The sequence below is a fragment of the Symphalangus syndactylus genome, chromosome 5 (assembly GCF_028878055.3).
Source record: "Symphalangus syndactylus isolate Jambi chromosome 5, NHGRI_mSymSyn1-v2.1_pri, whole genome shotgun sequence".
In the NCBI taxonomy this organism is placed as follows: Eukaryota; Metazoa; Chordata; class Mammalia; order Primates; family Hylobatidae; genus Symphalangus; species Symphalangus syndactylus.
Genome location: NC_072427.2, coordinates 14567310 through 14579738, shown reverse-complemented (window position 1 = coordinate 14579738; position 12429 = coordinate 14567310). Strand labels below are relative to the sequence as shown.

General features: G+C 48.1%; 1 protein-coding gene across 7 annotated transcripts in view; it reads left to right on the top strand.

Moving 5' to 3' along the window:
- SLCO3A1 (solute carrier organic anion transporter family member 3A1) overlaps positions 1-12429 on the top strand; it is a 321546-nt gene that overhangs the window by 53900 nt on the left and 255217 nt on the right. For 6 of the 7 annotated variants that reach the window (XM_055277138.2, XM_055277135.2, XM_055277136.2 and 3 more), the window contains exon 2: positions 8117-8582. In XM_055277138.2, the coding sequence (XP_055133113.1) occupies positions 8117-8582 (466 nt within the window). Of the gene's footprint in view, positions 1-692; positions 845-8116; positions 8583-12429 lie in introns of those variants that run through there. The other variant, XM_055277140.2, reaches the window with a different exon arrangement.

Sequence of the window (12429 nt, the reverse complement as noted above, 5' to 3'; positions counted from 1 at the left end):
CCGTGCCCAGCCCCAAGGAAGCATTTCTAAGGAAAGCCAGGCTGACTGTCACTCGCAGACTAGGTGATCAGAGAGAATGATAGTGCCCCTATGAAAGACCCAGGCATAGAGAGGGCAGTACAGAGGCCCAGAGGGAGAGAGCCAGCAGCTTTCATGATCCTGCTGCAAGGACGAGGAAAGCCACCACGCACAACCCCAGGCATAACTGTGACGTGCAGGTGTGCAGAGCCTTTCTCTCCCTCATTGGGACCCTATGACAAAACCGTAAGGGAGGGATTGTTATCTCCATGTTATAGAAGGGAAAGGAGAGTTGCAGGGGTGTTAAGTGCCTTGTCTCATATTACCCAGTTAATATGAAACTCAAAATCTCACACATTTTCCACTGTAACCCCTACCCCCACAACTTGCCCCCTAAAATGATGATGCTTTTGGTGTAGACTGGAGTTTAGAGTGTGTCTATGAGATTCTCCGTATGATTCTTACTCTGCTTTTTAAAGAAAAATGGTTTTAAAATGGCCCCCATTTATATGTGAACATGATCCAGGCTAAATCATTCCACCAGAAATAAAACATCATTGACTAAATGTCTCTTTTCCCTAGTCAGCACATGAGGTGGGTGTTCCCTTTGCCACCATAGCCATGACAAGAGGCTGATCCTGTGTCGTCTTCTGTTACTTGGTTCTGCAGATCTAGGATCCTGGAATTCATAAGTGAATGCATTTTGTGTGCCATTTCCCTAGAACTGTAAGTGACTCACTCCAAGGAGCTGCTGTCTAGATGAGAAACAAAACCTCACACTATTGCTGCTGCTGCTTCATCATGGGGAAATGACTTCTGGGCTTAGGTGATTAAGTCTCTTTCTCCCACTTTACTACAGGAAGGCATGTCCTTGGCACATCGGACAACACACTGAAGTTATCTTGCAAATTACTTTAATGGAATTAAAAAAAAAAAAAAACTTGGCAGGGTGCGGTCGCTCACGCCTGTAATCCCAACACTTTGGGAGGCCGAGGTGGGCAGATCACCAGAGGTCAGGAGTTCAAGACCAGCCTGGCCAACATGGTGAAACCCCATCTCTACTAAAAATACAAAAATTAGTCGGTGTGGTGGCAGGTGCCTGTAATCCCTGCTACTCGGGAGGCTGAGGCAGGAGAATTGCTTGAATCTGGGAGACGGAGGTTGCAGTGAGCCAAGGTCACGCCATTGCACTCCAGCCTGGGCAACAGAGCGAGACTCTGTTTCAAACAAAACAAAACAAACAAAGAAACCCAAAAAACTTGCATTAAAATTGTCCCTGGAATGACTTTTCTGTTATAGCAACAGGAGTGCTTCATATACTTACCAATGGCCAGCGTTTGTACTGCCAGGCGTCGGAATGGTGTGATTTCCCAAGCTGGACTTATAGAGATCAGGGGTTTGGCATTCTACATATGGCCTGTGGACCAAATTTGGCCTGCTGCCTGTGTTTGTAAATAGAGTTTTATTGAAACACAGCCATTTCCATTTGTTCATATATTGTCCATGCATGCTGCTGTTGTGTTATGGTGGTAGAGTTGAGTAGTTGCTATGGTGACCATATGGCCTAAATATCTACTGACTGGCTTTTTACAGAGGAAGTATGCCAAACCCTGGTCAGGAACCCCTGCTGGGAAAACCACAGGTTTTGGCAGGACCGCAGCGAGGTTGACATCTCCTGCACTGTTTTTAGCATCTGCTCTCTGCCATGGGCCCTGCTGCTGAGCGTGCAGTTTGAGGGTATAGGTTCCCCAAAGCTCCCCAGGAAGAGCCCGCTCAGTTCTGTCACATCTGCCACTACTCAGCAGAAGGACTTTAAAATGCAGGCTCTCCACACTGCACTCCCGGGCTCCTCCCAGCCTCACAGAGCATCCTGCTCTCTCAGCCTTCACAAAAGCTCCAGACTGAGCCAGGTGGGACTCTCACAGGGACCTTTCGGCTCCACCTTGTTTTTTCCATGCCTCCAATCAGCTGCCGCCTCTGTTGAGCTGGGCCTCTAAGGTGGCACTGCCACAGGGGCCTTTCCTTGCTGTTACACCAGCATTAGCCTGCTGAAGCCTCCTCTCTCCCCAGCACTGTGGAAACAGCTGCCCCGGCAGTCTCTCCTCCCTGATACCTGCACAGCAGTGCCAGGTTAATATTGCAGAAGAGCGGCTCCTGCTCAAGAACCTCCCTTGGCTCCCCATTGACCTGTAAATCAAAGCCTCAGTCTGGCCTTCAAGGCTGTTTTTATCTCAGACGACTACTCACAGTTCTCTGAAGCCACTCCATATTCCTGCCTTTCCCCAGGGGTGGTCTAAACTCTCCCTCTGCCAGCCTCCTTGACACCACTGATCTTTGCTCTTGGAATGGTGTGGCAGCCTCTCCCCTCCCACAGCTATTAAAATCTAGTTGATCTTTGTTGCCTCCCAGGTATATATTCCTCCACACACAGCCAAATGAGTGTTCTTGCTCCCTCAAACCCTCTGCCACTCTGTTACCCTGTTACAGGCTGTGCCGTTGTTAGATTGTTTCTTTCTGCTGTCCCCAGACTGTAAACTCCTACAAGGCAGCATGCTCTCTTAATCATGGTTATGTTTCTTGCATCTCCCACAGAGCAGGCACACCAGTGATATGGCTAGCTTTTTAGTGTGGACCTACTGTGGGCCAGCTGCTCTGATGTATGACTTCATTAATGTCCGCAGAAGCAAGTATTGTTCTGTCCACCACACAGGTGTGGAAACAGGCTCAGAAAGATTGAGTTGACCAAATGCTGTCAAAGCCAGATGGGAACTCAAGGCTCTCCTGCTCCAGACTTACACTGATAGGACCAGGCTGCTCTGGTGTAAACATCCATGCCTGCACACCCTCTCTGCCACCTGACACACATGCACATGCCTCTACCTGCATGCATGTTAGAGTCACCCAGCGAACTCTGAAAATACAGATGGCAAGTCTTGCAGGTGGGAGGACAAGCACAGGTGTTTTTCAGAAGCTCAGGCGATGCCCGTTCAGGCCAAGGCCCCACCACCCAGACCAGAGTGAACAAATGGGCACACCTCTGTGAGAGCCCCTGAGTTGCTGCTGCCTGCCCCTAAGAATAAGTGTGTTTTTATTAAGTGAATGCCTGATTACCTTGCCCATGGTTGACACCGTTTGAAGGTGAGGATGGGCTCATGAGTACTTGGCTGTGGCCTCTGAATGTGTCCTGTCCTATGGCAACATAGACTGAAGCTCTCCCTTTTGGGCTAAGTGCTCACAGTTGCAGTTGGCCTTAGTGTGACTTCAGCACTTTCCAGAAGGTGAGGCTCCCAGAAATGCATCCCAACATTTCCCACATGAGGAGAAAGTGTCTCTATGAACTGGAAATGAGGAGGTGATAATTTCAATTTTTAGATAACTTAAACTCTTTCATCTTTTGAATGGGGGAAGGCTAGTTGAGAAGAGGAAGTTGAGTAAAGCAGAGGTACTCAAAGTGGGGTCGTCTGATTAGCAGCATCAGTGTCACCAGGTAGCTTGTTAGAAATGCATAGTCTAGATCCCACCCCAGACCTGCAAAATCAAAGACTCTGGGCTTGGGGTTCAGCAGCCTCATACCCTCTGGGGGTAATTTTACTGCCAGTGAAGGTTGAGAACCTTGGTTCTAGAATGATGGTGAGTATGTGCCTGGTGCCTGAATGGTCAATGGTCCTCATCTTCAGCTGGGTATCAGACACATAGCTATATCTATATACATATACATATCTATATCTATATAGATATTTAGATACTTTTTTTGAGATGGAGTCTTGCTTTGTCACAAAGGCTGGAGTGCAGTGGTGCCATCTTGGCTCACTGCAACCTCTGCCTCTTGGGTTGAAGCAGTTCTCCTGCCTCAGCCTCCAGAGGAGCTGGGACTACAGGCATGCGCCACCACGTCCAGCTAATTTTTGTAGTTTTAGTAGAGACGAGGTTTCACCGTGTTGGCCAGGATGGTCTCGATCTCTTGACCTTGTGATCCGCCTGCCTCGGCCTCCCAAAGTGCTGGGATTACAGTCGTGAGCCACTGCGCCCGGCCGGGACATCTATATTTTTAACAAGTGCTCCGGGACATTCTGAAATGCAAGCTGATTTTTTTTTGAATAATCATTGTAGAAGCCTAATACTGCATTCTTTACATAATAACTTCATATACACTTGGTTCAGGATAAGGGTGCTTCCTCTTTCCTTTTCCTCTTGCAGTTGTGGCTCCTTCTTCTCTAATTATCAAGACCTTCTCCATTAGTGCCGTTACCCATTAAGTAAAGACAGTCATTCGCTTCCACATGCTGTTCCTCAGGCTGGATTGTTCACTGCCACATAAAAGCCACAAGTGGGTTTTATGGCCTCATGCATACTTAATTAGTCTGTCTTCTCAAAATTGTGTTTTAAATGAGTGAAAACATTAGCCTCTGGTCTAATTGATCCACAAAGCATCATTTCAGAATCTTTGCATGACTTAACTGTTGACCCAGACTGGCGTTGCAGCCCAGCAGAAGGCCACAGGTCAAGGAGGGAAAGACCTTACTACTTCCTGTCACCCCTGTGAGTTGCTCTGCAAAGAGGAGGTGGGAGCCAGGACAAGAGCTGCAGGCACGGGCGTTATCTGTCTCTAAAAGAACTGATTATTTTTTGTTTTGCCTACAGCTATCTCTGTCCCCATCACCCTTATCTGTCATCATTGTGCACACCTGCATGATATTTTATGACACAGCACACCTGCTGAAATGGAGCAGTTGTCATGTTTCAGATTTGTTCTCTTGTGTGTGTGTCATGAGGCATCATGGCAAAAATGAGATATGGCTTCTGTTCTAACCCTTCCTCCTACTTTGTTACCCTCCAGCCTCATGGTGGGTCCTAAAGCTGAAGACCTACCAGACTGCTTCAGCCGCCTCTCCAGGGGTGACTCTAGGGGACCCCACCCAGACATGTTCTTTTCCACTTCTGCATCCAGTCCCCTTTGGGCCCCTCTCAAGACTGACACAAAGGCCTTGGCGAGGCTCCCCAAAGCCCCCTACCTCCCAGGTCCTTAGGCTGCCTTCCTTTTTGTTCCCACATTGTGTCACCTATTATAAACCTCTGGTAAATCATTTATTCCGTCATGTTTGTATGTTTGTTTGTGTTGCGAAGGAAAGTAGTATATAAATGAATTTGTTTTTACCTGCCCAGACCCTTTGGACAGAACTTCTTTGGGAGTATTTAAAAGCCATTTGAATGATGCCAGGACTAGCTAAACTTCGTTTCTCAACAGCGGCAAATACCTAGTGTTTTAAAAGTAACAATCTAACCATGTAACTAGGGCTGAGTGATTTGCAAGCTGGCCTTGACTTGGCTAGAAAGCACAATGGAAAGAGGAGCTGGGACCACAATGCCAGAGATAGAGGGTGTCACAGATGTCATAACCCTGCTCTGCAGAGCTTGCCCAAGGCCGGGGCTGAAAGAGAGACCCCCCAATAATGGGTGTCATGGCCTTAGCCCCGTGCTGCTCACTGCCATTAGAATCGCCTGAGAGCTTTGAAAGCGTCCTAGGGCCCCCAGGCCGCTCCCCGGACCAGTTCAATCAGAACCTCCCAGGTGGGACCAGGCCTCTGTAATTTTTAGTGCTCCCCGAGTGCCTCCAATCTGCAGGTAGGCTTGAGAACCACTAGGCTCAAGGAGTTTGTTTAAATATGTGGGTTTGAAAATGAGGCTAAGAGGAATCACCTGGCTATAGCGTTTTTTTTTTTTAGTAAAGGGAAACTGAATAGAGGCATGCTAATTAGTACAGGCATATGTTTGTATGTGCATAGATATACATATCTGGACACTGCAGAGGTTGTAGATGCATGGATGTTTACAACAGTGTCCATATTGGTAGATTTGGAGGAAGGTTAGATCCATATGACTCTCCTTTTTGACCTTTCCTTAGTAGACACACCCAGTTGGTCAGCAGATCCAGCTCATTCTCCCTGAAATAGAACTCTGCCCTAAAATGCTTCTTACATCTTTTCCTGTTCATTTGCATTGCCACTGTGTTGACGTGGCCTTTTCTTCTCCCCTCTCTGCATATGGCCCAGCTGTCTTCACTGCTGGCCTTCTTCCACCCTCCATTCACCACACCTGGTGTGACCCTTACACTATTAAACCTTTGCTGTTCTCGGGTGCTCACAGTTAAATGATGATAATGATAATGGTTATAGCTGACCCTTCCCTAGCATTTACATGTATGTGTTGTTAACTCCTGACACCAGCTCTATGAGGTAGCACTCTTATCCCCCTTTTACAGATGGGGAAACTAACGCACAAAGTAACTTGGTCAAGGTCAGCCAGAGTCAGGATGGTGGTCTGGCCCCAGAGCCTCTGTTTTGCTGCCTCTCTCCATGCATTCCTGCCATGTAGGAAGGGAGAGGCTGCTCTGTGCTAACAGACTTTTCATCCATTATTTTTAATCTTCACATCCCTTCTGCTGAGTAGATATTATGATTCCTGTTACATAGAATCCAGGTTGGGAGAGTTTGAGTAACATGACTGAGGCCACAGAGCTAAGGAAATGATAACAGGGGTTCAAACCAGGTTTTCCTCTCTCCATGATCTGTATTCTGTCTACCTAATTGCTCGGGATTGTCTAAATTCACCCCTGTGGCATTTGTGGCTCCTTACAATCTGTCCTCACCCCACCTTTCCAACTATTTTCTTCCTTTTTTTTTTTTTTTTTTCTGAAGCAAGGTCTCGCCCTATTGCCCAAGCTGGAGTGCAGTGGTGTGATCTCACCTCACTGCAACCTCTGCCTCCCGGGTTCAAGCAATTCTCCTGCCTCAGCCTTCCCTGAGTAGCTGGGATTATAGGTATGCACCACCACGCCTCGCTAAATTGTGTATTTTTAGTAGAAAAGGGGTTTTGCCATGTTGGCCAGGCTGGTCTCGAACTCCTGGCCTCAAGTGACCTGCCCACCTCGGCCTCCCAAAGTGTTGGGATTACAGGTGTGAGCCACTGCTCCCGGCCCCAACTATTTTCTCTTCCATGATGAAATCATGCCACCCATCTTTGGCTCATGCTGTTCCTTTTGCCTGAGCTCCCTGCTCAGCGAGGACATCATTCAGCTGTCAGATCTCCCATGACAAGGACTCTTGTCTTGTTCATAGCACCCTGCGTGGAATTTGCACACAGCAGGAGAGGGTAGCCATCTCATTTTCTTACCACTTCAAGAAGCCCTATAAGAATGCATCTCCTCATGGCCCCCTTAGTGTGAGGTGTGCATCACACATCTCACCTCCAGTCCCTTTGTGTGATTCTTAGGTACATGTTTACCTTCTTGCTAGATGGCTTCTTCAGGCCAGGTGTCCTCTCTCCATCACTTTTCTCTTGTGTCTAGGGTATTGCCTGGCAAGCAGCAGATGTTCAGTATATACTTAACAAACATAGGGCAGACAAGAATACAAAAAAACGGGGGAAATAGTAATATTCAGTTGGAGGGTACTTGGCAGGGTCATAGTGCTTCGAACAGTCAGGGCTGTAGTCACCTGATGGCCTCTAGGGAAATGTACACTGTTTGGAAATTTCCAGCTGGAAGCAAAGAGCAAATGATTACCCCGCTGGGCTAATTTAGCTTGTCCATTTTGCCACTTAGGTTTTGTTAAGTTTGTTTGTTTTTATTTTGAGGTGGGGGATAGGCTTTGCTAACCTCCTGCGGAAAATCCCCTGGGTCCTCTGTCTTCCTGGCGTGGACTTTATCCCTAGCATATATTTGGGAGTGTGTGCAAACCGCGCACTTCAGGACTTTTATAGGATTTCATGGGCTGGCTGTGATGGAGGTCTGTGCGGGTGGGGAATGCAGTGTTTCCGGAAGAGAGTAGAAGCTTTCAGGATGGAAACAGGTGCCAGAAAAAACATCGTTGCTACTGGGAAAGTGAATTCGTTAACTGAATTAGGGTTATGATACTAAATAAACGTCTTTCTGATTCGTCAGGTTAAAAGGCATTTACACAGCTGCCTTTTTGCACCTGGCACCGGAGGCCAGGTGGGAGGGTCCCGGGGGGGAAGGGCGGAGCGCACTGTCAGGCGGGAAGGAGAGGCCTCCTGGGCATCTCTTTGGATTGGCTCTGACATTTCTTCTTGCCCCTCTCAGGTGAGCGTCCTGACCACCCTGGAGCGCAGGTTCAACCTGCAGAGCGCTGACGTGGGTGTGATCGCTAGCAGCTTCGAGATCGGGAACCTGGCGCTCATTCTCTTCGTGAGCTACTTCGGAGCACGCGGGCACCGGCCGCGCCTGATCGGCTGCGGTGGCATCGTCATGGCGCTGGGCGCGCTGCTGTCGGCACTGCCAGAGTTCCTGACCCACCAGTACAAGTACGAGGCGGGCGAGATCCGCTGGGGCGCCGAGGGCCGCGACGTCTGCGCAGCCAACGGCTCGGGCAGCGACGAGGGGCCAGACCCCGACCTCATCTGCCGCAACCGGACGGCTACCAATATGATGTACTTGCTGCTCATTGGGGCCCAGGTGCTCCTGGGCATCGGTGCTACCCCTGTGCAGCCTCTGGGCGTCTCCTACATCGACGACCACGTGCGGAGGAAGGACTCCTCGCTCTATATAGGTAGGAGCTGCCCCAGCTGTGTTAGCAAGAGACCAGGGTGTGTTGACCATGGATAAAAGGTGGCCTGGTGGACTTTGATTTTGCCAGAGTGCTGGTTCTCAGACTTGGCTGCACACCTAGTGTTCTTGAAAAATACTCATGCCTGGGGGTGCAACCTTGGCATTGAGGCGTTTTTAAAACTTCCCAGGTGACTCTCATGAGCGGCCGAATTTGAGCTCCACGGGGCTAGACCACTAACACCGCCTCAGTGGGAAAACGTGATCGGGAGGAGTTGTATGTTTCTCTCTTCTTTTTGGGTGTGTATGTGGACTTTGGGCTTTGTGATACTAGCCACCGAGGTATACTTGGGGTCTACACATTGGAAACGCCAGCTTTGAAGAATCAAAATGATGTCCTGGTCATTGTCCTATTGCAGCTCAAAAGGAGAGGTGATGGCTTTGCCAGCATTTGGCATCAAAGTTGGTGACTTCCGGTAATTTTTTCAATAATGGAAGTATGCATGGGAATTGGGTATTTAGAGAGAAATAAGGTATTTGTGTTTTGAAAAGTTATTTTTCACGGTCAGAGTTTCTGATGTTTTATACTGGAAGGATGGAAACCACCTGTGCGTGGGGGTTAAGAATCATCTGAGTGGCAAGTTGTTTATTATGTGGCGGGCAGTGTTTTCAGTCGCTGAGGTGGGCTCTGTTGGATGGCTGCATGTAAGGTGAGGGCTGGCCAGCCCAGCATCTCTATCCCTTGTTTACAAAGTATAATTTTGTCTCCTGTCAGCTGGATTTTTCTGACACATCCCCAGTTACTGAGTGCTAAGCTTTGAAAAAATTACCTGTACCCAGAGAAGCTTTATGCCTCCCAAAAGCAATGTGCCTTGAGGTAGAAAGTTAATTATATTTTGGAGTTTTAAGTGAAAATAGAATTTGAACTGGATTTGACATAAAGGTTCCTATCTGCCAAGCTTCAAGCTTGCTGAGATAGGACGGTTTAGAAGCAGGACACACCGGAATGCGGATTTTTCTCTGTGTCTTTCTGGCCCAGCTTTGGAGTAGATGCGTTTACTGAACACATGCGTTGCACGCAGATGTTCTGGCTGTCTGTGAGCAGGCTCTGGGCAGGAAAGGTGGAAGGAATGCGCCTGTCCATTCAGAGGATGGAGCACCAGTGAGCCTAGTCACCACCTACCTATGGAACACAGTGGAAGAGAAAACGGCTCAGGCCAGAGATGGTTAAGGGTTTCCATTATTACCTGAGAGTGGGCATGGTGGAGCAAGGGGACTATGGTAATTGTTTTTCTTTCGTTGCCTTAAGGCTTGAGAAAGCCGCTCCATGTGAGTTTTTTGCCCACCAGATCATGGACTACAGCATGTAGCCACAAAGGTCCCCTGAGGTCCACCCTCTGACTTGACTGATGTCACCCTAGGACTCTGGAAGAGTTGTTTTCTGGTAGGAATAACAGGAAGTAGATCAATCAGAGCACAGGGAATGAAATGGGGAGTGAAAACCTGAGTTGTTGTCTCTGCTGATAGAATCAAGTAGAAAAATTTCTCCCCAGTCACCCCTTAAGTCCTAACAGTGCTATATCACTTCTGCCTGGGGCTTCCAGCCGTAGTGGCTGAACTCTCTTCTGGAAGTGTCTCCTGATGAGTTAAGCTGTGCTATTTCCCCCACACTGGGTAAGGGTTGGTTTGAATGTGCCAAAAGCTTTACAATGAGGAAGCATTTTGGTCTGGGACATGGCAGTGTGGGAGGTGGGGGCGTGGACAGTAGGGCTGATCATTTGAGGCAGGAGGCCTTCTTGAATTCTGAGGCCTTGTCTGTGGGATTTGCATTGAGTCTTTGGTAGGAAGAACTATTTAGCCAAATTTCTATTTGGTCACCCCATTCCTCTGTGGTAAGTCTGAGTTGGGGGAGTGTCTCTTTGCATGACATATGAACATCTTGGTGGCTCTGTTACATATGGCCAGATTCCAAAACATCGTAGCCCATGCCGTGGAGATGATAGTTCTGAGTCTCTCTGCACTGGTTTCATGGGTTTGTGTTGATAGGGATCAGGAGAGAACAAGTCGTTTGCATAGATTGGCCTCGATAGGTGGCCTTTTATTCCATACGTGGTTTATTCTCCAGGTGTAATTTAAGATCATAGCGGCCGGGCGCGGTGACTCACGCTTGTAATCCCAGCACTTCGGGAGGCTGAGGTGGGCGGATCACGAGGTCAGGAGATCGAGACCATGGTGAAACACCGTCTCTACTAAAAATACAAAAAAAAAATTAGCCGGGCTTGGTGGCGGGCGCCTATAGTCCCAGCTACTCGGAGAGGCTGAGGCAGGAGAATGGCATGAACCCGGGAGGCGGAGCTTGCAGTGAGCCGAGATCGCACCACTGCACTCCAGCCTGGGCGACAGAGCGGGACTCCGTCTCAAAAAAAAAAAAAAAAGATCATAGTATATGCAGAGCATAACTGATTCATTTATTTATTGTACGAGCTATAAAGAAGTGTTCATGGTAGTGAGAATATTTCAGAGTTTATCTCCTGTAATATGGCACTAGTTCCTGAAGCCACTTAACTGTACTTCACAGTATTTGGGGTAGCCCACTGAACAGGATTGATATAAAATTCTGGCCTCTTAACTCCTTGAAGAGGAGGAAAGTCTCAAGGGACTGATGCTGGGACTGTAGGTGTAAATGTATATCCGTCGGGGAGGAATAACATGTGTATCCCTGGTTCCAGCTCCTGCAGAGCTGGTCTAGAGAGGGGCCCACAACCAGCTGTCTGGTCGTATGCCTAAATTGTGATACTACAGTGGAGACTGAAAGGATTCTAAAGATGGCATGTGTAAAACACCAGCTTGTTCTTGAGCTGAGTCTTCCCTGGGGGTGTCAGCAGGGAAGAGAATGATCAACATGCACGGCTCAGGCTGCAGGTCCGTGGTGATGATACCTGCCCCTGGGTTGCCCGCATCGTGGGTCACTAGATGGGTGCTGTTTGTACATCGGCGGCCGTGTCGTAGCTTCCACTACAACCCAGGGCAAAGTGAAGCATTCCATCTTGAATCAAGCCGATATTTTCCACTGAAATGACTTACTTGCTTTGGCCTCTTGTGGCTGAGCCGCTGCCAGACTCCTGGATTCCTGGATGGGCTATTCACAAGGGGCTCCTCTGGCTGGCACCATTCTTTAGCCCGTCCTTTCCATTGTGGGAGGGAGCCAAGGGAGCTCATTACCAGGGGACAAAACTGGATGAATGGGGACTCAGCTCTGCTGGCAGGCTTTCACTGCGGCATCATGTGGCACCCAGCCTCACAGTGCAGCCAGACAGTGACCCGTGGGCGGCACGTGGCACTCTTTGTTCCTAGAGTGACTACATGGGCGCAGTGGCAGTGGAGACCATTGGGCCCCTACTGAGGTCGGAGAATCCATTCTTTGGGAGTCTAGTCATGCCTCTAGCTCCGTGTTGTCATCTTCCATTAGCCCAGTTTTCTTAGCTGTCCTTCTGTTTCTCTAAGTTCAAAACACAAGTCATATTTGCTTTTTATGAAAGTGTAAGTAGGATGATGGAATGGACTTACTGTGCCCTTTCATTAGGTTGCCCCCTTTTTTTCAAGGAGGAAAAGGTGAAATGTGAGTAGTAAAGATTTCTAAATAACTTTATTCCTAGTTAAAAAGCATTACATGTTCACCGTTTACAATTTTGAATATGTAGAAAAAGAATAATTAGAGAATATTGTAGCTTTATGGTGTACATAATTCTATTCTCTTTTCTGCATTAGTATGCTTTTCTATGAAAATGTGTTCATGATAAATAATGTTTTGTGTAATTTCATTTCTCTTATTATTTCATGAGCATTTCTTT